This window comes from Phocoena phocoena, chromosome 2 (genome assembly GCF_963924675.1).
Source record: "Phocoena phocoena chromosome 2, mPhoPho1.1, whole genome shotgun sequence".
Lineage (NCBI taxonomy): Eukaryota > Metazoa > Chordata > Mammalia > Artiodactyla > Phocoenidae > Phocoena > Phocoena phocoena.
The window spans coordinates 85,397,656-85,423,825 of NC_089220.1; the positions used below are offsets into that span (position 1 = coordinate 85,397,656).

The following is a 26,170-nucleotide window of genomic DNA, read 5'->3' on the forward strand; positions in this document are numbered from 1 at the left end:
GAGGCACATAGGAACTCCAAAAGAACAAGTCATTTCTGTTGCTTATGCTCACTGGTAGGTTCATAATTGTTCACTTTAGTATTGTTCTTTAAACTCTGTGCATACATTATATACTCTTCTATATGCATTCTGCATTTTACACTAAAGAAAAAATTAATGTATAATGAGTATGAATAGACAATTCACAGAACTAGAAATACCGTTTAATGTATAAAAAGGTAGTCTGCATCATTAATGGTACAAGTTCAAATTGAAATGCATTATCTTTTCTAAAACATTAGATTGGCAAAGAGTTAAAAAAAATCCATGAAGTCTAGTATTGTTAAGAATGGAAGAAATATGCACTCAAATATAACTATAGGTGTTAGAATAAGTTGTCATCATCGTGCAAGACAGTGCATCATGTTGCTCCATTCTAGGGTAATACTGCGCGAGAGGAACTGTGTTCTACCTTGCTTATGTTTTGTTTAAATACTATGAACATGTATTACATTTATAATAAAAAAACTGATTAATGTATTTCTAAAAGAGTTAAGAAAATTCAAATCTCTCTACATTTTATAAGAAATCAAGCTGTTGGATTAATGTTCATCATAAATGTTTAATTTCGTAAATTTATTTTTATAATGATGTTATTTTTAATAAGTTAAAGGATATAATTTATGGGGTCTCAATATTTGGAAATGGAAATCTTTATCATTGAACAAATTGTCAGTCTTGCCATGAGTGAAACAACTTTATATTACAGCAGAGCTACCAAGGAAAATGAGGAGGATACATCAGATGACACCACTCAGGTAATCTACATAGAGTAATTTATCTTTTTAAAATGTTTTTCACTATCATCATCATTATGTGCAGTATAATAGGTCTGTTCTTCCCTTATACAGGTGGGTAGTTGGTAAGTGCTTTACTACATATAAATGGGACCTCCTGTAGGCCAGGCACTGTTCAAGGAATTGGTGCTGTATCATCAAACTAATCAGATTCCCTCATTATCTTGGAGCTTATATTCTTCTAAGTCACATTAACTTTTTTGGACTTTAAGAGCAAAGGAGAACTATGGAAAGGTCTTAAGCAGCAGAGATACATGGTCTGATTTCTGTTTCGGAAAGATTATTTTGGCTAAATTCTGGAGAATGGACATTCCAGAAATCTTCTCTTCATCCAAAGCCCCACACATCTTTAAAGGAACCCTGACAGTAGCTATGGCCACCAAGAATGGTGAAAAATATTTCCAGTGCAATAAGACAAATGCTTCTCCCTCTTGAGAACTGGCCCATACTGATGAATATGAGAGAGAATAATTTTTCCATTTTCAAATAGGGAAGAAAAAAACTAACACATTTGTGCCTTACACAGCTTTGTGACAATATGTTATATTAGCTTTTGGGAGACCTCTAATCAGATAGCTTAGATAGTGGTTTTGAGTCAAACACCCCCTTGCAGGACTCTGATGAAAACTGTGAACCATCTCTGTAGAAAAAAAAATTTTTTTCCTACTGTTTCAGGGAGTTCACAAACTTTAAAGCCTATCTAGACCTCAGGATAATAATCCCACATTAAGAATTCAGGTGTCGGGCTTCCCTGGTGGCGCAGTGGTTGAGAGTCCGCCTGCCGATGCAGGGGACACGGGTTCGTGCCCCGGTCCGGGAAGATCCCACATGCTGCGGAGCGGCTGGGCCCGTGACCCATGGCCGCTGAGCTTGCGCGTCCGGAGTCTGTGCTCCACAACGGGAGAGGCCACAACAGTGAGAGGCCCGTGTACCGCAAAAAAAAAAAAAAAAAAAAAGAATTCAGGTGTCATTTAAAAAAAAACAGACTCACTTTACAGAAGCTTTAATTATGAAGAAACAGCCTAGAAATAGGGAAAGGGCTCACTTCATTATTATTTATCTATCTATTTGTTTATTTATTTTGGCTGTGCTGGGTCTTAGTTGTGGCACTCAGGATCTTCGTTGCAGCATGCAGGATCTTTTAACTGGAGCATGAGAGATCTTTTAGTTGTGGCATGCGGACTTTTAATTGTGGCATGCATGCGGGATGTAGTTCCCTGATGAGGGTTCGAACCCAGGCCCTCTGCATTGGGAGTGCAGAGTCTTACCCACTGGACCACCAGGGAAGTCCCTCACTTTTTAAAAAGAAATGTGCTTTTCACATACACACACAATTCTTTTAAAACTTTTTTCATTTTACCAGAGAAAAGGTGACTTTTGTAAAGCCTGAAAGTTCATGGCTCTAGGTCAAAAGATAGTGAACCTGAGCAGTGGTCATCCCAGTTGACTTCTCCATCCAGCACAGGAACACAGCCAGTAGTTTGGCTAATTGAAGCAGGGGGGAAGGTGCCCATCTCAGCCAAAATCTTCGCTTAGGGTCTCTCAGAAGAGACCCAAGTTATTTGATTCTAAATGTTTTGCCTTACATATGTAAAAGACTGCATTTTGCAAAGTGCTTTCACATCATTTTGGCTCTTTTAAAGATATTCACGTCAAACAGTGTGGCAGTTCCTAAACAATTAAACATAGAATTACAATATGAGGGGCTCACCTGGTGGTGCAGTGGTTAAGAATCAGCCTGCCAATGCAGGGGACACGGGTTCGAGCCCTGGTCCAGGAACATCCCACATGACGCAGAGCAACTAAGCCCGTGCGCCACAACTACTGAGCCTGCACTCTAGAGCTCGCGTGCCATGACTACTGAGCCCGTGAGCCACAACTACTGAGCTCGCCTGGTGCAACTGCTGAAGCCTGCGTGTGCCTAGAGCCCGTGCTCCGCAACAAGAGAAGCCACTGCAATGAGAAGCCCGCGCACTGCAACGAAGCGTAGCCCCTACTTGCCACAACCAGAGAAAACCCATGCCCAGCAACAAAGACCCAACGCAGCCAAAAATAAAAATAATTAATTAATTAATTAAAAATTAAAGAAAAAAAAGAATTACAATATGATCCAGTAATTCCATTTATGGATATATATCCAAAACTGAAAGTGGGACTCAAACCAGTATTTGCAGCCTATGTTCATAGCTGAATGATATTCACAGTAGCCAAAAGGTAGAAGCAATCCGGTAATCCAAGAGTCATTGACAGATGAATGCACACACAAAATGGAGTATATACATGCAATGGAATATTATTCAGCCTTAAAAAGGAAGGAAATTCTGATACATGCTACAAAATGGATGAATCTTGAAGACATTATACTAAGTGAAGTAAGCCAGTCTCAAAAGGACAAATACTTTATGATTCTACTTAGATATCTAGAGTAGTCAAATTCATAAAGACAGGAAATAGAAAAGTAGTTGTCAAGAGCTGGGGGGAGGGGAGAATGGGGAATTATTGTTTAATGGGTGCAGAGGTTCAGTTTGGAAGGATGTAAAACTTCTGGAAATGGATGGTGATGATGGTTGTACAACATGTGAATGTACTTAATGCCACTTAAAAATGGTTAAAATGGTAAATTTTAAGTTATGTACATTTTACCACAATAAAAAATATATTCATGTCTGCTATAGATCATAAGGATGATTAATGGCATTTATATAGAACATAGATCTAATTTGATTAATATACTGATATCATAAATTGGCCTTTTAAAAGATGAAATCACTTCCTCAGTCTAATATTTTAATCAAATAAATGTGCTATTGTGGTAACAACATTTGTTGCAATATATAACCTCAGTTTGCTCCCTTTTTTTGTGCCAACAGGAAAATCAAGAGGAACTGGGCCTGTGGGAGGAGAAATTCAGAAATTTTGTGGACGTCAAAGATAATGGTACAATTAAAACTGGTGTAGTGTTAAAACAGACCTTTCCAAAATGGCCAAAAGTCTCTATCTAAAAGTCCCTTGAGCTTTGGCACCTAAACACATGACTTCTGTAAGGTGAACAGAAATCTCATGTTTGGGTCCCCTATTCTTCAGTAATGCATTGCAATAGAGAAATAGCGAGTGTATGACTTGTGGGGAGTGTAGAAGTATAGGCCTCATGGAGCTTCTGGTCTCATGGAGGTCTGCATACTGCTTGCACTATGCAGTGAATCAGACAGCTGCAAATTCTACATTCTACTTTTATGAGAGTCAAGTGATAAGAAACCAAGTTCTAGAGCTCATTGGCTCCAACATTTCAATGCAGTGGTTCTCAGCCTTTTCCAGGCCTCCCCATCATTCATGTGAGCGTCATGTGACCATCTATGACATTTCTCACTAGGCTTAGTGATGGGGGGGGAGGGTGTAGGTGGCTGGGAAGGAATTTGTCCCTTTAGGAGACACGGTTCAAATACTTGGGGCTTATTTAGTTGGAAAAAATACTCACTTTTCTCCTTATTTCTCCCTACCCTGGGGAATAACAGACCTTCCCTAACTCCTTGAGAATCTCTGTTCTAGCATCTATTTCTATAGCCTCATATAATGATCAGGACTGACATGTGCCCAAAAATTATAAGTAGAGGGGCCCTAAAGCTCCCCTTTCTGTAACATTATAATCCTTTTTACCTTACCTAAAGCACCCCCTTTCCATAAACTCCTCCAAATAAGGATCATTTGATGGCAAATACTTTTACCTGAGAGGGAATTTAAGTCAATGTTATCTCTCCTAGTTACTTTCGTTTTCCCCATATCTCTAAAATAATTGTTAGATAAAGGACTTGTCTTTGGCTAAAGGAAATTTATATATCTACAATCACAGGGAAGGGGGTATTTTGAGGAGCCAGGAAATGTCCTCCTGGTGCCCTTGACCTTATAGTTTCTGTATGCAGTAAGAATGAACAGTCAGGCAGAAGACACCCAGTCTTTCATCTAGTAAGTATTAAAAGTGCTCGCTATCATCTGCTTCCTAAAGCAAACAAGTATGCAATACATTTCTGGAAAATTTAGATTAGGGAAAAAATCTAAAACTTTGTAATCCTATTTTACAGATAGAAAGGAGATTTACTATAAATGAGGACACAGAGAACTTTAGCACACAGCTAAGGAAACATAACTAATAAGTGCCCAGAACTTTGCCATGTACATTTTTGTATCCCCACAACACCTAAATATAACATCGTACAGAGAGTCAGCATACATGATTTACTGATTGATCAGGGCAAGCTCAGGTCTCTTGATCCCTAGTCTAGTCATCTTGCTGCTCTTATAGTTGCTGAATCTCCTTAATCGATTGTCCCACTGAAAAGCAAAACTCAGTCACTATCCTGGTCCCTGCAGGTCCTGCCTCCATTGGTTTGGATTTCTCCTTGCATGGGTTTGAGCATGTCTATGGGATCCCACAACATGCAGAATCACACCAACTTAAAAATACCAGGTAAAGTGAAAACAAGAATTCTTACAGGAGGCTCTGGTTTCTGGACTAGAAAAGTTTGAAAGGAAAATATGTGAGATGTCTGAGCCAGTGCTAATATGTATCTGGCCTTTCCCCTCTTGATATTGCTTGTAGATCATTAAGAATTTCCCTTTAATGATCGCCCAGAGCAGTGGTTTTCAATTTTTATATTTTGGCAAAAAGAAGACAATTATAAAAACTGTATTGCTGAACCTAAAAATATAGAGGAAGTAAAAATATGGAGCTGCTGTTGTTGAAGTAGCGGGGAGAGCTTCATAATATCACCTCCCTGGGTTTTGCTTTCACCTCCCAAGGCCTTACTGTGGAACCCTGGGAAATACACTGTGAAGATCACTGACCTAGAAAAAGGCTTTTACCAAAAAAGGACAGTGAGCCAGAGAATGGAAGAGTGTGGCATCTCATATCACCTTTGATTCCCTCGGGGAGATTATTTCAAACTAACACTATTGACAAACAAATGCCAGGGGTATCACTCTAAGAGGAAGCGGAACCAAAGAGAAACAGAGTCTGGTCAAAGTTGCCAGGTTCAGATGCTGTTTAGATAATAGGGAGACATAGTGACAAGTGAATCAGAAACTGTGTTGCTCTCACACCAACCTGAGCTCCCTGTTCCCCACCTCAATTCAGTTCCTAATCTTTCCCTACTCAGCACTGTGGAAACATGTTAGGATACTATCATTTTGCTTTCACGACAGAGAAATACAAAATTTGTCAATTTATTGTGTGCTTGCTATTATGCAGGATTCACAGGAAATGGTCCTCACCTCACAAGAGACATTCAGAAAAGCTATCTAAGAGATGAGATCATACATGCCAATAGTAGCATGAGGGGATGCCAAAGGAATCAAAGGAGGAGGATCATATTCACCCACATTGGGTCAGGAAACCTTTAGGGAAGTGTTAGGAGTTGAGCTTTGAAAATGTATTGTACCCAAGGGGAAAATGCAGGGGAGAATGGAGCTATAATATTCATTAAGAATATATATGCAGTGGTAATTGGTAATCCTTCCTTGTGTGTTTCAGTGATGGAGATGCTTACCGTCTTTATAACCTAGATGTCTATGGATATAAAATACATGACAAAATGGGCATTTATGGTTCAGTGCCTTATCTCCTGGCCCACAAACTGGGCAGGACTCTAGGCATTTTTTGGCTAAATGCCTCAGAAACACTAGTGGAGATCAATACAGAACCTGCTGTAAAGGTGAGTAATGGATCATGGCTGCATGTCATACTCACAGAAGAAACAAAACCACTGAAGTGTAATTGTAGCTCTGGGCTTTTAATGGCAGTCCTCTGCCTCCAGAGTCCTCGCAGTATAATCAGTGGTTATTGGTATGTACTAAAGGATCAGACTATTACACACATATGGATGGGTGTTGTGGGTTAGAGGGAAATTTTTCAGACCTTCATTCCATTCCTTTTCCAGCATGCATTGACCCAGATGGGCCCAGTTGCTGCTAAAGAAAAGGGCAGATCTCAAACTGCTGTGCACTGGATGTCAGAGAGTGGAATCATTGATGTTTTTTTGCTGACAGGACCTACACCTTCTGACGTCTTCAAGCAGTACTCATACCTTACAGGTACTTGCATGTGGAAGTGCCAGTTTCTTGTTCCATTATATTTCCTCTATCCCATGTAGAATCACTGTAAATTAATATTTGTTGTACACCATATAGTATTTATAAACAACTTACCCAAGCTTTTAAAGAAGCAAGCATTTCTCCTCCCACTCTCATCCCATTCAGCTTGGTTAAACATTCCACTGGGGCTGGAACTCTCCATTCTCTAATCCCTAATACTCACCATCTGCCTTCCTTAGAGCCTTTTAACCCCTGGGCTTTCTCTTCCTTTATCTCAGATGACCAGTATCCCAACCTGAACTTTTCTATGTTCTCTTCTCCATTAAAATACAGTGGCTTTAGCACTATAAAAGCATTTTATCTTTAAAAGATATGAGATTGGGGCTTCCCTGGTGGTGCGGTGGTTGAGAATCTGCCTGCCGATGCAGGGGACACGGGTTCGTGCCCTGGTCCGGGAAGATCCCACATGCCGCCAGGAGAGGCCACAACAGTGAGAGGCCCGCGTACCACACAAAAAAAATAATAATAAAATAAAATAAAAGATATGAGATCATCTCAATTGATTGCAGAAAAAGCATTTGACAAAATCCAACACTATTTCATGATAAAAACATTCAGAAGACTAGGAATGAAAGGAAACTTCATCCACATGATAAAAGGCATTTATGAAAAATTCACAGCTAACATCATACTCAATGGTGAAAGACTGCAAGGTTTTCCCTAAGATCAGAAACAAGATGAGGCTTCCCTCTTTCACCACTGCAATTGAACATTGTAGTTAAAGTTCCAGCCAGAGAAATTAGTCAAGAAAAAGAAATAAAAGGCATCCAAATTGGAAAGGGAGATGTAAAATTATCTCTATTCGTAGATGATGTGATACTATATGATAGAAAATCCCAAAGAATACACACACGCACACACACACACACACACAATTAACCAAAGTTGCAGGATACATGGTCAATACACAAAATGAGCTGTGTTTCTATACACCAGAAATGAACAATCTAAAAAAGAAATTGAGAAAACAACTCCACTTACAATAACATCCAAAAGAATAAAATACCCAGGAATAAATTTAACCAAGGAGGTAAAAGACTTATATGCTGAAAACTACAAAAAATTCCTGAATTAAAGAAGGCCTAGATAAATGGGAAGAAATCCCATGTTTGTGTATTGAAAGATTTAATATTGTTAAGCAAGCAATACTGTTGGATGCAATCTACTACAATCCCTGCCAAAATTCCAATGGCCTTTTTTTAAGAAATGGAAAAGCTGATCTTTAAAATCATACTGAATTTCAAAGGGCCCTGAATGGCCCAAAAGTCCTGAAAAAAAAATGTTGGAGGACTCATACTTCCCGATTTCAAAACTTACTACAAAGTTAAAGTAATCCAAACAGTGTGGTACTGACATAAGGATAGACATATAAGCCAATGGAATAGAATTGAGAGTCTAGAAATAAACCCATACATCTCTGGCCAATTGATTTTCAATAAATGTTCAAGACCATTCAATGGAGAAAGCATTGTCTCTTAACCACATGGCACTGAGACAACTGGATATCCACGTGCAAAAGAATGAAGTTGGACCCCTATCTCACACCATATACAAAAAATTAACTCAAAATTGATCAATGACATATATATAAGAGCTAAAGTCATAAAACTCTTAGAAGAAAACAGGGATAAATCTTCATGACCTTGGATTGGCAACAGATTCTTAGCTATGACACCAAAATCATGAGCAACAGAAAAAAAAATTAGACAAGTTGGACTTCTTTAAAACTAAAAACTGGGCTTCGCTGGTGGCTCAGTGGTTGAGAGTCCGCCTGCCGATGCAGGGGATGCGGGTTTGTGCCCCGGTCCGGGAAGATCCCACATGCCGCGGAGTGGCTGGGCCCGTGAGCCATGGCCGCTGAGCCTGCGCATCTGGAGCCTGCGCATCTGGAGCCTGTGCTCCGCAACGGGAGAGGCCACAACAGTGAGAGGCCCGCGTACCGCAAAAAAAAAAGAAAAAAAAAAAAACCTAAAAACTTTTGTGCATCAAAGGACATTATCACAAAAGTGAAAAGGCAACCTATAAAATGGGAGAAAGTATTTGCAAGTCATACATAAGATAAGGGTCTAGTATCCAGAATACATAAAGAACTCTTATAACTCGACAATAAAAAGGAACAATCTAACTCTAAGATGAGAAAAGGGCTTAAATAGACATTTCTCCAAAGAAGATGTACAAATGGATTAACAAGCACGTGAAAAGATGATCAACAGCACTAGGTATTAGGAAAATGTAAATTAAAACCACAATGAGATACTGCTTCCTACCCACTAGGATGACTAAATCAAAAAAAGAGGGGAAATAATAAGTGTTGGTGAGGATGTAGAGAAGTTGGAAACTCATACATTACTGGTGGGAACATGAAATGGTTCAGCTGGTGTGGAAACAGTTTGGCAGTTCCTCAAAACGCTAAACATAGAACTACCATATGACCCAGCATGATGACTGATTTTGTGTCAACTTGCCTAAGTCATGGTGCCCAGATATTTGGTTAAACATTAGTCTAGATATCACTGTGAAGTTATTTTTTAGATGAGATTAACAGTTAAATCAGTAGACTATGAGTAAAGCAGGTTAGTCTCCGTAAGATGAGTGGGCTTCATACAATCAGCTGAAAACCTTAGAGAAAAGGACTGAGGTATGCTCTAAAGAAACAGGAATCTGTCTCCAGACTGTCTTCATACTCAAGCTACAACTTCAACTCTTCCCTGGATCTTCAGGCCTGCCTGCAGAATTCAAAGTTGCCAGTCCCCACAATCACATGAACCAGTTCCTTAAAATCAATCAATCATTTTCTCTCTCTGTATATGTACAGATACATACACACATCCTATTGATTCTGTTTCTCTGCAGAACCCTAACTAATATACCCAACAATTCCACTCCTAGATACATACTCAAAGGAACTGAACAAGGACTTGAACAGATACTTGTATGCCAGTGATCTCTTCAGCATTATTCACCATAGTCAAAAGGTAGAAACAAGCCAAGTGCTCATCAAAAATGAATGGATAGGGCTTCCCTGGTGGCGCAGTGGTTGGGGTTCCGCCTGCCGATGCAGGGAATGCGGGTTCGTGCCCCAGTCCAGGAGGATCCCACATGCTGCAAAGCGGCTGGGCCCGTGAGCCATGGCCACTGGGCCTGTGCATCCGGAGCCTGTGCTCCACAGTAGGAGAGGCCACAACAGTGAGAGGCCCACGTACTGCAAAAAAAAAAAAAAAAAAAAAGAATAGATAAACAGAATGTGGTATATACAGAAAATGGAATACTATTCAGCCATAACAAAGAATGAAGTTCTGATACATGCTACAACATGGATGAACCTTGAAAGCATTATGCAAAATGAAATCAGCTAGACACAAAAGAACAAATATAACATGATTCCACTTGTATGAAGTACCTATAGTAGGTAAATTCATGGAGACAAAAAGTTAAGATTAGCAGTTAGCAGGGGCTGAAGGTTGGGATGAGTAACAGAAAGTTATTGCTTTGTGGTTATAGAATTCCTGTTTGGAGTGATATAAAAATTTTGTAAACAGCTAGTGGTGATGCCGGTACTACACTGTGAATGTAACTAATGCCACTGAATTGTACACTTAAAAATGGTTAAAATGACAAATTTTATGTTACATATATTTTACCACAATTTTTTTTAATTGGTAATGTAATATGCTCCACTCCCCACAAAAAACCCACATTGAATTGTATGCCTTACATGGGTAAATTGTATGATATATGAGTTACATATCAATAAAACTGCTAAAAATCAAAGTAATGTAGCATCATTTCTGCTGCATTCCATTATTAAAATTTCCTGAGTCTAGCCCATTTGCAAGGGAAGAATTTGATTCCAATTTTGATGAGAGGAACAACAGAGAATTTGTGGATATGGGAAGACACCCATATAGGAATAAGTACCATCAAAGCCCCCCTACAGCCCCTTTCAACATTGTTATTAGAGAGAATAGTCTGGTTTACAGGAAAGTGCTTCAAAAACAGTGGATCTGCCACCATGGTCAAAGAAATCTGATTTATAAATTTATAGATTATCTGTTAACTCCTAATGAGGATTTAGTTCAATAATATCCTCTTACCTCTTCCTCCCAACATTGTTATATCATAATTTTTGGTTAATCAACATTCAGTGTTTACATTTTTCCAATGCTCAGGGGTGTCAGATGCTTTATCCATTCTACTTTTTCCCCTGGAGACCTACCCCCAGATCTCTATCTGGACTGTTTTTCTCTAGGCTCCCTGCACAGCTGTCACCCTAGGACTTACTGTTTTCTGTTTTCTGGTGGTAGATCTCTCCCTTCTTGGGGCCCATGTTTTTCTTTTTTGTGGTTTATTAACTTGGTGGGTTTTTTTGTTTTTGTTTTGTTTTTTTGCGGTACGTGGGCCTCTCACTGCTGTGGCCTCTCCCGTTGCGGAACACAGGCTCCGGACGCGCAGGCCCAGAGGCCATGGCTCACGGGCCCAGCCGCTTCGCGGCATTTGGGATCCTCCTGGACCGAGGCACGAACACATGTCCCCTGCATCGGCAGGTGAACTCTCAACCACTGCGCCACCAGGGAAGCCCTTAACTTGGTTTTTGTTCATTGTTCGAAGCATCTTCTGGTAGTTTCCTACGAAAGTGCATTAGAGGTCTACTTTTTGCATCTTTGCAGATATGAAAACATCTTCTTTTCCTACCTTCACCCTTGTTTGATAATTTGGTAACTGGATTGAAAATTATTTATCTCAGAATTTGAAGGCATTTCTCTATAATCTATCTTCTTGTTCCAAAATCACTCTGAACTCTGTTCCTTTGTATATGATCTATCTTTTCTCTCTGAAATATCTTCTCTTTATCTCTGATAGTCTGAAATTTCTAATATTCTGAAACTCTGAAATTTTACAACCAAATGCCTTGATATAGACCTTTTAAAATAATTGCATATTAGATGTAGACTCTTTCATTCTTGAGAATTGTATCCTTAAGTTCTGGAAAAGTTATTATTCCTTTGAAAATATCTTCACCTCCTTTTTCTCTTTCTACTCTACAAATTTTATAATCTTCTCTTTTTTGTCCAATCCTGAGCAATTTTCTCAATTTTATCTTCCAGGCCTTTCCATTTATGCTCATATTTCTAATTTCTGCAGACTCTTTCTTATCCTCTGATTGTTCCTTGTTTCTAATATCTTATACTTGTTTTATGCTACCCTAGTCTTATCTTATGGGTGCAACTTTTTTTCATCTCCCAGAGATACTAATGATAACATTCTGATATTTACTTTGATTCCTTGTATTGCCACTATTTTCTCAGAGATCCTTTTGCTCTATTTCTTTATGTGAGTCCCTCTGTCTAATTTTGGAGGCTTTACTCATATGTTGAATGATCCTTGGCTATCCATGCATACTTAAGAATAAGGTTCTGCCCGGAAGCTCTGTGTACCTGGATGAGTTTTACACTCTCGTGTTGAGGTGGAAGGGGGAATTCTCCTGTCCGCTAGTGTTCTGGGAGCAGGGATGAACCCTTCTCATCGTCATCCCCCTCATAAGCACTCTGGTGAAAGCTTACTTGGTTTTGCTCAATAGTTACCACACCACCCCTGCCTGCTGCCTTCCAAATTTTGTTGAAATTACTCCTCTCCCATTCTCTTTGTTCTTGTGGCTTTATTCTTTTCTTTCTTTCTTTCTTTTCTTTATTCTGATTTTAGTGGGACTTTAAGAGGGGAAGGAGATAAATGCAAGTGGTTGACCAGATGTCCTCCATGTTATCAGTAAATGTTTTGACGATAATTTCCTGACAGTTCTTCCTGCCTTCAGTTTCTTTGCCTTCAAGTCTGCTCCCAACTAATTTTTCTAAAACATAGGTCTGCTGAGGTTACATCTTGCCAAACTTTTGATGACTTCCTGTACAAGATTTAGAGTCCTTAGCCTGAATTACAGGGTCCTTTACAAACTGACCCTCTCCAGTGTCATCTTCTGCTGGCCTCCTTCACAGTGTAACCACCCTGGAATATTTATTTTTCCCTAAGCTTATCATGTCCTTCTCTGCCTCCGTATCTTTTCTATTTCATGTGCCTCAATGATCTATTCATTCTCCCTGCCTGAGAATACTCTTACTTATTCTTCAACGTTCTAACCAAGTGTTACCACCTCTGTGAAGCCCTTCAAGGCTCCATACTTCACTGCAGCCAAAATTTATCAGCCCCTCTGCAGTCCCACAGCACTTGAGGGTAGGGACTCTGCTTTCTTCTTGATATTCTAAGTACCAGGCTCAGTGCTTAGACCTTGTAGACATTCAGGAAACATTTATCAACTGTATAATTATCATTGTGGTGGTAATTGGCTCAGTTGTCATCTCCCCCTTTTAGGCACACAAGCCATGCCCCCTCTCTTCTCCTTGGGGTACCATCAGTGCCGCTGGAACTACAAAGATGAGCATGATGTAAAGGCAGTGGATGCAGGATTTGATGAACATGACATTCCTTACGATGTCATGTGGCTGGACATAGAGCACACTGAAGGCAAGAGGTACTTCACCTGGAACGAGAAAAGGTTCCCAAACCCCAAAAGGATGCAAGAGCTGCTCAGGAGCAAAAAACGTAAGGTAAAATAAGCCAGCACTCTGAACCTTTTCATTACAAAGCATTTTTAAATTTTTTAAAGTTGCCTTGATACATTAGTGGAAGAGAACCATCTGGTAAAAAATGGCCAGGAAAATAGTACCTTCAATTGTAACTGTAACTGTGATAACAGAAAAGCAATGGTGAGAAGGTGGCCATCCCTGCCATCCATCCCTGCCTTAGCAGTCCATCCATCCCTGCCTTAGTGGTCTAGGTCCCCGTAAGGATGAAGGGGCCTAGCATTCAGTTCCATTCGTTGTGTCCACCCTGTAGTGATGTGATGGATGCACCCCACGACGCAAAATTTGATTTTGATGTCAAGATTGATTATGTCACACTGGCACCAAGAGGGTATGAAAAGGCTAATTAGTCCCATAGTGAGGCATTCTTGGGGGAGCAGACTAGCTCCCAAGCTCCTTTGAAATAGGTCTGAGAGAGCTGGGAAAGGAGACAGGATCAGGTTTTAAGGTGGTTAGAGGGTTGAACTGGGGTGAGGATTCCTGTGCGTGCACCGGGGCTTGTGTGGTTTGAACTTCCTGTTGGCACCAAAGAAGGGAGCATCAGGGCTTTCTCTGTCAGTACACACAGATGTGGGTAGAAGGCTAAGGGGGAATGATGGGGCTTAAGCTCTTAACAGTCACTCAGAAATGGAGTCAGATTCTTTATTACGCCATTTTTCCTGCATGCTTCCCTGATGGACTCCATCTGTCCATATGGCCAAGGAAAGAACTAAAATAGAAAATGAGGACAGGGAGAAGACACTGGAAAGTGTGTAATGCGGGGCGGGGTGGGGGGAGTGATAGCAATAATGAAAAGGGTGAAGGAGAAAAAAACAAGAGAGGAAAAGGGAGGAACCCCATATGTATCACATAAATGGATCCGAGATTAAAGTTGCCTTTTCAACCCATTGCATTGAGCCCCAGGCCTTTCACAGGTGGTCAGAGCCAATGGTGTTAATTCTTAATCTCCCAATTAATAAACACCTACCATTTATCAGGCATTTATTATGGAAGCAGCCCAAGAGCCCATCGACAGATGAACGGATAAAGGAAACGTGGTATACATATACAATGCAAAATTATTCAGCCTTTAAAAGGAAGGACTTTCTGATACATGCTGCAACATGGATGAACCTTAAGGGCATTATGCTACGTGAAATAATCCAGTCACAAAAAGACAAATACTGGGCTTCCCTGGTAGCGCAGTGGTTGAGAGTCTGCCTGCCGATGCAGGGGACACGGGTTCGTGCCCCGGTCCAGGAAGATCCCACATGCCACAGAGCAGCTGGGCCCGTGAGCCATGGCCGCTGGGCCTGCGCGTCTGGAGCCTGTGCTCCGCAACGGGAGAGGCCACAACAGAGGCCTGCGTACCGCAAAAAAAAAAAAAAAGACAAGTACTATATGATTTCACTAATCTGTAATACCTAGAGTAGTCAAAATCATAGAGACAGAAAGAAGAATGGTGGTAGCCAAAGGCTGGTGGGGAGGAGGGAGTGAGAAGTTGTTTTTCTGTTTTTGGGGGGATTTTTGAGTATTATTTTTTAATATTTATTTATTCATTTGGCTGCACCAGGTCTTAGTTGCTGCACGTGGGATCTTTTAGTTGCAGTATGCGGGATCTTTAGTCGTGGCATGCGAACTCTTAGTTGTGGTATGTGGGATCTAATTCCCTGACCGGGGATTGAACCCGGGAGCCCTGCACTGGGAGCACAGAGTCTTAGCCACTGGACCACCAGGGAAGTCCCGGGAAGTTGTTTTTAATAGGTATAGAGTTTCAGTTTTACAAGATGAAAAGAGTTCTAGACATTGTACAACATTGTGAATCTTTTTGATACTGTTGAACTATACACTTAAAATTGGTTAAGATGGTGAATTTTATGTTATGCATATTTTACCACAATTTTAAAATTTTGTAAGTTTTTGAGCAATGGAGAATTAAACTTTAGTATGTAGAATAGATTTGAATAGATATGAGGAAGGATTATTAGAAGGTTATTCTAGCCAAATAAAGTGGTTTTGAGGCCCCCGAGCATGTGGAAGTGATGGTATTAGAAGGGCAGGGAGAGATGCTGGAGAATAGTGCTGTGATCACAGCTCTTCTCAAGCCTCCTTCCTAAATATGGCTGTACCATATTTAGGTTTGTGGATTTTTTGTTTGTTTTTAATATGCTATTTTCTTTTCTTTAATGTTTTCTTTTGTGTTATCTTAGCCTCTGGCTATCTAGGGAGCAGGGACCTTGCCTGCTTAATCCTTTATGTAAAGCACCCAGCACCACAGAGAGATAGAAGCCTAATAAATGTGATCTTAAGAACATGTATTGGTGGGGCAGCAATAATTGTGAAAAAGGATGGGCCTGGTTCTGATATCAATTTATATTCCCATAAGCCCATGAAAGTTTATAGGATTTTACTGGTATCTGAAATATTTCAGTAATAGTAGTTGTTTTGAGTAAAATTTGAATGCCAAAGCTATGATGAAAACAAGTAAATGAACGTATGGCTCATATAAAACTGATGAAATCTTTAAACCTTTATGTCCTAACAGCTTGTGGTCATTAGTGACCCCCACATCAAGATTGATCCCGACTACTTAGTGTATGCTAAGGCCAAAGAACAGGGCTTCTTTGTGAGGAATCATGAAGGGGGAGACTTTGAAGGTGTATGCTGGCCTGGTAAGATGTCATTTGAAACACCTGTTATCCACTGTTTAGTCCCAACTAATGAAGGTTGCATGGCCATCTTTCTAATTTCTTGAAGTTGTCACATGCTACATTTATGTGCCTTTCCTTAAAGATGATAGTATTATCTTCATTTATATCTTTCATTTAACATCTGGTACAGTGTGCTTTGTATATATTTATAAGTCAATGAATGAATGAAAAATTAACAAGCAAACCTCAGTGCCGTGCTATTTCCCTAAGCAAATAAAAATTAAAAGCCAGGGAGTGAGAAAATGAGAGGAGGAGAAAGAGGAAGAAAGAAGAAGAATCCTGCAATCTCTCTCCCTGTGATTCTTCTTTGCCCTGTTAGCCCATAGTTTTGACTTCCCAGCCTTTCATGAGTGACCTCAGCTGCCCCTGACAACTCTGAAGTCTTCATTTCAGAAATTATTAGTTTAAAGCCTTGGTAAAAACTCCTCAAGGACAAAAGGGAATCACCACTCTGTCATATGATAGCACTCTATCACAAGTCCATGCACTGTAGAGAAACCACACGCATCCCTCTTCTCCCTATACCACTTATAAACATGCCTCTCCTCTCTTTAAGAACAGAGAGGTCACTCCAGGCTATCTGCCATCCTTACTGGGCCTGTCTGAGGCCATCAGTGAGGGACAGGCTCCATCTTGATGCTTGTTCATTGGCATTCCCCTGGCTGCTGAGCTTGAGAGAGCTAGTGATTGTCACTGGAGTCCAGCATTGCCTTCTTCATTCGTTTCTCACCAGACCGTGCCTCTGTATCAGCTATCTTTCACATTTGATGTGAGGTGCCCATTCATTACCCAGCTTTCACATCTGATATTCTTCTTTACAAATATATTACCATGAGGAGCACCATTCCTAACAGGCTATCTACTCCTCTGCCTCTGCAGGTCTCTCCTCTTACCTGGATTTTACCAGTCCCAAAGTCAGAGAGTGGTATTCCAGTCTTTTTGCTTTCTCTGTTTATCAGGTTTGTTTTTATTCTTTTGCTCTTTCCTAGTTACTTGGAAGGATAAAGTAAGGAAAAAAAGTGATTAAATAGAGCTACTCTGCTTCACTGAGTAGCTCTTGATAAATAATACTTGTATGAAAAGACAGAGATGCCAGGGACTTCCCTGGTGGTCCAGTGGTAAAGAATCCGCCTTACAATGCAGGGGATGTGGGTTCAATCCCTGGTCAGGGAACTAAGATCCCATATGCCATGGGGCAACTAAGCCCGCACGCCACAATTACTGAGCTTGGGCGCCTCAACAAGAGAGCCTGTGTGCCGCAAACTACAGAGGCCACGTCCCCTGGAGCCTGCGCGCCACAACTAGAGAAAACCCACACGCCACAACTAGAGAGAAGCCTGTGCCACCAACGCGCCTCAACAAAAGATCCCGCATGCCTCAACAAAGTTTCCATGTGCCGCAACTAAGACCTGACGCAGCCAAAAGTAAATTAAATAAATAATAAAATAAATCTTATAAAAAAGACGGGGATGCCAACCACATTACAGACCTTGGTGGTACCAGGAGTGGTGCCATATGAATTACCAAGTGCACAAAAGCTGTGATTTTGACTTCTATTATGATAGACTCTATGATATATCAAAGTACTTAATAATAGAGACTTATTATATTTTCAAACTGTATAAATTTTTACATAAAATAGTATTGTATAATATTATTAAAGATGATGATAATGATATATGAGAAAGTATCTTGCAAAGTATAACGTGATATTAAAAGTAAGGTACCATAATAATTCTTAAAATCTTATAAGAATCACAGAGAGAACTGGAGAGGCCACATCTAGAGAACCGTTTTCAATCAGCGGTGGTGATGAGAATAATGATGTCTGATATAAACTGAGTATGTGCTGTGTGCCAAGCACTATGCTACTCACTTTGTGTGCATTATACCATTTCATCTTCACGATAACTCTTTGAAGTTGGAATTGTAATTAACTCTAATCCCACAGGTGAGGAAATCAAGGCATGGACAAGTGTAAAAACCTGCTAAGTTCACCCATCTAGTAAGTGGTGGACCTAAGATTTGAACTCAGGTCTGTCTGTCTCCCAAGCCCAGCTCTTAACCACTAAACTCTAGTTTCTGAGCATCCTGTATTAGGATATAGAAAATAACTTAGAGCAGGGGTAAAGAACACGTGGGCCAATCTGGCCTTGCTCATTTGTTTCCCTATTGTCTAGGCTGCTTGCACATAACTATAGCTGGGTTGGGTTATTGAAAAAGAGGACTTATGGCCTGAAAAGTTGAAAATATTTACTGTCTGGTCCTTCCAGAAAAAGTTTGCCAACCCCTGTCTTAGAGGGTGCTAAAAAGAACAGTCAAAGTGGTTAAATATTTGGAATCCATATAGCCGTGTTCATAGAAGTATACATGATTAGAAATAATTCAAAGTAAAGAGTCAAAAGAAAACATATAAGCCTCCTCCAGTCATTTGAAAGGCTACCATGTCGGGGAGGCAGCAGATGTATTCTGTGGTATCCCAGAAGGTAAGCTAGGCCCTGTGAGAGGAGCAAGGAGCAAAGGAGCAAGACTTTCAGAAGATAATGGAATGAGCTGCCTGAGGGACTCCCAGTCATTGTAGCTATTGAGTCAAATGCTGAGAGACCAGGGATTCTATAAAGGGATTGCAGCACCATGTTAACTACATGACTCAACAGCCCCTTCCCACTCTAAAGCTAACAATTCTATGTAGAACACACACTATAGATCCTGCTAAGAAACGGGTATCCTAGCTGAACCTTTCATAGTGTTCGAGGGAAGGGGGAATCTTTTCATGGACAGCTATAATTGCCCATAGTTAAGAGTTGTAGCAGAGGATGGATGATGTAGAGCCTAATTGTGAACATTCACAACCTTTCTATAGTGGTTCTCCAGGGGGTCTCAGAGCAGACCTGTGGGCCACATGGGAGTACAGCACAGCACTCTTTCATTCATAAGTACTCAACAAGTACTTATTGAGAACCCTCTACCATTTAGGTTGTTCTAGGTGTTTGGGATTTATCAATGAACAAAACAGACAAAATTCCCTGCCCTGTGGAACTTTTAACCTAGCAGGGGACAGAGCATAGATAATAAACATAACAAATAATAAATTAAATGGAGTAAGAAAGAGGAATAGGGACGGCTATCATATTAACCTTGTCACTGTAAGAGTTTTATCATGACCAAGATTGACTTCCTAGGGATCTACTGACATCCTCTACATATGGAACGACATGAATGAGCCCTCTGTCTTTAGAGGGCCAGAACTAACCATGCAGAAGAATGCCATTCATCATGGCAACTGGGAGCACCGAGAACTTCACAACATCTATGGCTTTTATCAGGTAAAACATCTAAAAAGCAGCCACCTGGATCCATGTGCCCTGACTTTTGGGCTGAAAGTCATTTGCTTTAACAACCATGCTATACAGTTCATTTCTTTGTGTGTCTTTTCTGACAACTGTTGATACAATGGGTCTTATCAGGTTGTAGCCAGTATAAGACTCATTATTTCTCCCTTTGCATCTTTTCCATCTATAATGAACTTGATTAATTTATAGATATTGGTTGATTAATGATAACATAGAAACATCTTCCTTGACAGGAGCCATTAGTAAATGGCATTAGATAATACCTCAAACCTTTTATTGAAGTAGGCTGTGTATAAATATGTAAACAAAGGCAATTAAAACAGATTTTTTTAAACTTCACAAACATCTAAATACAGCAAGTCTTATATTCATACCAGGGGAGTAAGATTTAGAACACAGATGCACAATTTCAATATGTATACTTCTAAAAGTAGAAAGCCTTCCTTAAGTACTTAGTCTTCTCAATAGAAGGTGGTAGAATTGTTTTCCATTTGCCAGTCACATCCAAAAAACTTGGCAGTCACTTGCCCTAATTTATATCCTTGGTTCTTTGTTATCTTCAAAATGTAATGGTGTTCCTGTGGGCCTCCCACAAATTGCTGTTTTCCAGCGGGAGCTGCTGGCTACATATAGCACGATTTTCAGATGCTATCTGTGTACTTCTCTACACAGCCTCTTGCTATAACTGTAAACTATCAATACTTTATAGCTGGAGAATTTTCTTATGTAGGCCAGGGCCAGTCACTTAACCTCTCTGAATCAGTCTCAGAGGGTTTTGTGTAGGTTACTAGAGAAAATCTTATAAAAATGCCTCACAATAGTAAGCACCAAGTAAATACTATTATTTACTATTATTTCATTGCTATTTTAATGAGATAAATTGTTTCACTCTTTTAATAGGGGAATTTAGAGTAGTTTCATTACATCATGAAAATTATTGGGCAGATTTTTAATATTTTCCATTTCACATTCCCACCTACTATTTACTTTTTGCATGTGAAATAGCTTATTGGGGATGTCTGCACAGTGACCTAATCCAGTCATCTCTTTGAAATTTTTCTCCTTTGACTTTATAGCAAATGGCCACTGCAGAAGGACTGATCCAGCGATCTAAAGGGAAGGAGAGACCCTTTGTTCTTACACGTTCTTTCTTTGCTGGATCACAAAAATATGGTAAGGACTGGTTCATATGATCAGACTTAAAAACACAAGCTAGCAATCTGTCTCTTTTGACCATATATGGTATATGGTGCTACTGTGTTGATGCCTTCCTTTTCAGTAGGTCAGGTCTTAGATTGTAGAGAGCAATGTGCTCTGAAGTGTGCATTTTGTCCTTTGAGACTGAGTAAACCAATTTTAATAAAGTTTAGTTACTTTTTTCCCACTGAAGAACTGGACACTTAGTTGTTGGGAGAATGACTTCAGAGTATCTGTTTGCTGGGATGGTCATCTTTTTTTTTAACATCTTTATTGGAGTATAATTGCTTTACATTGTTGTGTTAGTTGCTGCTGTATAACAAAGTGAATCAGCTATACATATACATACATCCCCATATCTCCTCCCTCTTGCGTCTCCCTCCCACCCTCCTTATCCCACCCCCTAGGTGGTCACAAACCACCGAGCTGATCTCCCTGTGCTATGCGGCTGCTTCCCACTAGCTATTTTACATTTGGTAGTGTATATATGTGAATGCCACTCTCTCACTTCGTCCTAGCTTACCCTTCCCCCTCCCCGTGTCCTCAAGTCCATTCTCTACATCTGCATTTTTATTCCTGTCCTGCCCCTAGGTTCTTTAGACCTTTTTTTTTAGATTCCATATATATGTGTTAGCATACGATATTTGTTTTTCTTTCTGACTTACTTCACTCTGTGTGACAGACTCTAGGTCCTGGGATGGTCATCTCTGATCCTGTCTCTTTTATTTATCAAGACCAGAGAAAATATACTTTAACACATTCCTTCAACCACCTGTTCCACTCAGCAATGCGGTTTAAAATAGACCCAGCTTTTGCTTGTGGTCAGCGTCATCTATAACTGGATCCGGTTTACTAGCTAATGTAGATCTAGTTCAACTTAACCACCCTGTGGCAGGAAGGCTATTTTAAGTCCCCTGGCCTTGCATAAATAACCTGAAGCTTAGGTCCTAGTTTGAGGAATCCAGCCTTTATTATACCACAGACAATATTAGGCCTCCTACTCCACCCCTGAAAACCAGCCCCAATGGCACTCTGAAAGATGCCAAAATATAATCATCAGGCAAAGATTCAAGTACAGAGATACTCAGCATTAGTCCTTAAAATAAAAAATAAAGAAAATCCAAATATCCAACAATACAGGAATAGTTATTAAATTATGGTATATCCGTATGATAGACTATCATAAGGCTATTTAATATAGTAGCATTAATTGCATGAGAAAATTTTTGTGACATCATGATAAAAGAAAAAAAAAGCAGAAAGCCTAAATGTTTATATATTATCCTGATTTTGTTAAAAAAATAAATATATGTAGGTAGTAATCTAAGTAATTATAATACTGTGGTGATTATGAGTGATTTTAATTTTCTTCTTTTTACTTATCTCTATTTTCCAAATTCTCTACAAGTATCCCTTTTAATCACTATAACAAGTAAAGTCTTTGAATGAAAACACTTATAAGCAGCAGTTTAAAAAAGATAACAGGGGTGGGGGAGGGATGGACTGGGAGTTTGGGGTTAGCAGATGCAAACTATTACATAGAGAATGGATAAACAATGGGTCCTGCTGTGTAGCACAGGGAACTATATTCAATGTCCTGAGAGAAACCACAATGGAAAAGAATTTTAAAAACTGTATATATATGTATAACTGGATCACTTTGCTGTGCAGTAGAAATTAGCACAACATTGTAAATCAACTATACTCCAATTTAAAAAGAAGATAACAGAAGATACGCATACTAAGTAATCTTTGATCTCTTAAATATTGACTCACTGCCTAGTCTTCAGTACTCTGTGTGAAGCTATCGATTTGCCCCAAAGCATAGCAAGTGAGGCATTACAGAGAACACTGCTGTGTCAAGTTCTATGCTGAGACCAATAGCCAGAGAGAGCTTTCAGCAGAACAACCACGAGACCTGAAAACATCTGAACGTTTACATGAACTTCGTTTCTTGATAAGAATGTTGTCATGTGGGTTTCAACATCATTATGCAGATATGTACATATCTCATCTGAAGTCAAGGAGAAATTATGAGAATACTATTTTAAAAGTCCCTCGAAAATATTTTTCTTTGCTCCCCATAGGACAGCCTAAAATTTCTACAGAATATTAAAGCAAAAATAGCTACCAAAAGTATTTTGGTAAAAGATTGACAAAAATGTTTCCAGAGTAACCTAGACTTAGTAACATAAGAGTTTTTTTTTCCTTTTATGATCCTCTTTAGTGTTATATACCTTTACAAGCTCTTATCAACTATTCAGTGTGCAAGAGCACTGACTTTAGAGTCAGACTGCCTGAGCTCAAATCCTACCATATCCATTGTTTGCCATATTTCCCTCACTGTAAAATAAAGTTAAACAATGTTTACCTGATAGAGTTGTTGTAATGATTAAGTGGGATAATACAGGCAAAGCAACGTAACACCTGGCTCAGTGAGGGCTCTGTAAATGTTAACTACTGTTATTGCTGCTATTATGTCTCCCTTGTACCGTCTTAAGTCCTCTTATAGAGGATTTTGTGGAGTTAGGGGCGGTGTGTGGCAGATAGGCATATAGATTAATGGAACAGGATAGAGAATCCAGAAAGGGTCCCACACATATATGATCAAATAATTAGCAACAAAGTTGCTAAGGCAATTCAATGGAGAAAGGAGTTTTTTCAATAAATCGTGCTGGCACATGGTGTATCCATGTGGGGGAGGGGGAAGAACCTTGACTCTTACACCATAGACACAAAGTAACTCAAAATGGAATATAGACCTAAATTATAAAGGCTATGACAAACAAAAAGCTTCTAGAAGAAAACATAGAAAATCTTTGTGACTTTAGGACTTTCTTAGCTAGAACACAAAAACATGAACCATAAAATAAAAAAAGATAAATTGGACTTCATCGAAATTAAAAACTTATGCCCTTTCAAAGATATTGTTAAGAAAATGAAAGTCAAGCCACAGACTGAGAGAAGATATTTGCAATATACATATATATCTGTCAAAGGACTTGTATCCAGAATATATAAAAAGAAAGAAATGTTCTCCTTTATGTTGGTTTGCCTATTACAAATAAGGAATCTAAATATGAAATTGAGTACCTGGGCTGATTTGTGATTTTTTTTCTTTTAATACCTTCTTACTGATGACCAAAGGTGCTGTGTGGACAGGTGACAACACAGCAGAGTGGAGTTACCTGAAAATTTCTATCCCTATGTTACTCACCCTCAGCGTGACTGGGATCTCTTTTTGTGGAGGTAAGTGATATCCTCAAGCTTGACGTGAGAGAAAATCAAAGGGAGGGTGTTTTCTTTTTATTATTATTATTAATTTTTATTGGAGTGTGGTTGCTTTACAATGCTGTTAGCCTCCACTGCAGAACAAAATCAATCAGCCATATAAAGGGAGGGTATTTTCATCAAAGCTGGTCACAAATCTCTTCTTGTGAGCTGTTTTCAACAGGGATACTCTATGGCCATACCACCCTGAACGTGACCGATCTCCTCTGATTTCAGAAGCTAAGCAGGGTCGGGCCTGGTTAGTACTTGGATAGGAAACAGGGGTAAACATGGGAAAGAGAAAATGAGGAGAGTGAAGGAGAGCAGACTAGAGAGGAGAGTGAAGGGGATGCTTCAGAGCTGTGTGTGTACTGTCTGAACTGAGGACATGAAGAAAATCATCAGAAAGTGAGCCAGAGTGTTTCTTTCCCTCATTCTCTTATTGCTCCCTCCTTACACACTCTTGATAACTGAGTTTCTCTTCTTAAAACATGCCTTTTCTACCTGAAAGTGAGAAAAATGGAGAGAACTACAAAGAATTTAGCAAATCAGAAATCAGCCTTACAGAACTCCTGTGACACGTTTTAACTGTTAAATACTCTCTCTCTCTCTCTCTCTCTCTCTCTCTCTCTCTCGGAAAAGATAAATTTAATTAAAATAAGATTCTCTGATGGGCTGCCTGTCCCTAATCCTAACAATTCCCTGCAGGTGAGAGATCCCAGTATGGAAGGTGTTCAGCATGGCTACAGGTCCAGCTGCTCCTTGTTTTCAGTGGGCCTGGGAGCACCTTAATATCACTTTTTGATAGATGTGGTTTTTTATGGCATTGGTCCACATTCAATACAAGGAATATGTATCCTGCTTAAGGGATAAGCACGAATTTCTCCCTAAACCTCTAATTCTGATTATATCTTTCCCTTTAGTTCTTTCTGTAATTTTTATCTTGCTTCAGCTGTTGATTTCAAACAAAATCAATTGCCAAACCACCACCCCACCCCTAAACACAGACTTATTGAATCAGGCAGACATTTTGCAATTTCTGGGTTACCTGGGCTCAGGACATACAGAAATGTTGATCTTGCAGTAAAGCCTTTTGACAGGAAAAAAATATATTCAAAGAGCCTACTGTCAGATCCCCAAACAGCCTTGAGTTTTTTAGTATGTGCTCCCTAATTTGAGGCCACAGTTTTATGCTGTCATTTTGAGTGCGCATACAGCGCCTTTGCCCTGTCCGTCTTCAAGGACTTATCTTACCTGTGTACATCGTCTGTTAGACACTTGGGTGTCTGACTCAACCTTTCTTAATTGACTAATCAGCGGATGTAGGCGGCTTCATCGGGAATCCAGAGGCAGAGCTGCTAGTGCGGTGGTACCAGGCTGGAGCCTACCAGCCCTTCTTCCGTGGCCATGCCACCAAGAACACCAAGCGACGGGAACCCTGGCTCTTTCGGGAGGAGCACACCCGGCTCATCCAAGAAGCCATCAGAGAGCGCTACACCCTCCTGCCCTACTGGTATTCTCTGTTCTACTCTGCACACGTGGCTTCCCAACCCGTCATGAGGTAAACAGGCTTCACCAGTCACACCAGCAACCAATCTCTACCAGAAGATCCCCTCAGCCACTGGCAATGGAGTGATTACAGTGATTGCAAAAGAAAAGCCAGGTGTTTAACCAAGTGCCAATCGGCTTATTGAGCACCAACTGTGAGCAGGGTCAGGCAGTGGAGGTCACAGAAGATAAAAACTAGATCTCCTGCTACTTGGTGGTTCAAGTGTTAATATCTGGTAGGAGATAGAAATAGGAGAAAGAAAAAAAAGGAAGTGACTTTGTAACTGAATTCATCCAATATTTAACCCATGTAGTTCCCCTACAAAACTTGCCACCGCAAAATGTGTCTCTTTGGCTTGAGGATTCTTGGGGGCTGATTGTTTTTAAGAAACAAAAGGCTCAGGAAGTCTTTCTTTTTAACCTCCTCCTTAACTGCCTAAAAGAACTTAGTTAAAGGACCTGGTCCAGGAAGTGCATTATCATCAGAGATATCTACAAGG

At 39.9% G+C, this 26,170-nt stretch overlaps 1 protein-coding gene across 1 annotated transcript in view; it reads left to right on the top strand.

The window, feature by feature from the left end:
• The window catches only part of GANC (glucosidase alpha, neutral C), a 71,270-nt gene that overhangs the window by 26,913 nt on the left and 18,187 nt on the right, over positions 1–26,170 (top strand). Inside the window, exons 6-17 of the mRNA XM_065871711.1 lie at positions 752–797; positions 3,707–3,773; positions 5,202–5,298; positions 6,361–6,541; positions 6,767–6,920; positions 13,341–13,576; positions 16,137–16,263; positions 17,182–17,261; positions 19,485–19,628; positions 20,732–20,828; positions 24,000–24,101; positions 25,440–25,683. Coding sequence (XP_065727783.1) covers positions 752–797; positions 3,707–3,773; positions 5,202–5,298; positions 6,361–6,541; positions 6,767–6,920; positions 13,341–13,576; positions 16,137–16,263; positions 17,182–17,261; positions 19,485–19,628; positions 20,732–20,828; positions 24,000–24,101; positions 25,440–25,683 — 1,575 coding nt within the window. The remainder of the gene's footprint in view (positions 1–751; positions 798–3,706; positions 3,774–5,201; positions 5,299–6,360; positions 6,542–6,766; positions 6,921–13,340; positions 13,577–16,136; positions 16,264–17,181; positions 17,262–19,484; positions 19,629–20,731; positions 20,829–23,999; positions 24,102–25,439; positions 25,684–26,170) is intronic.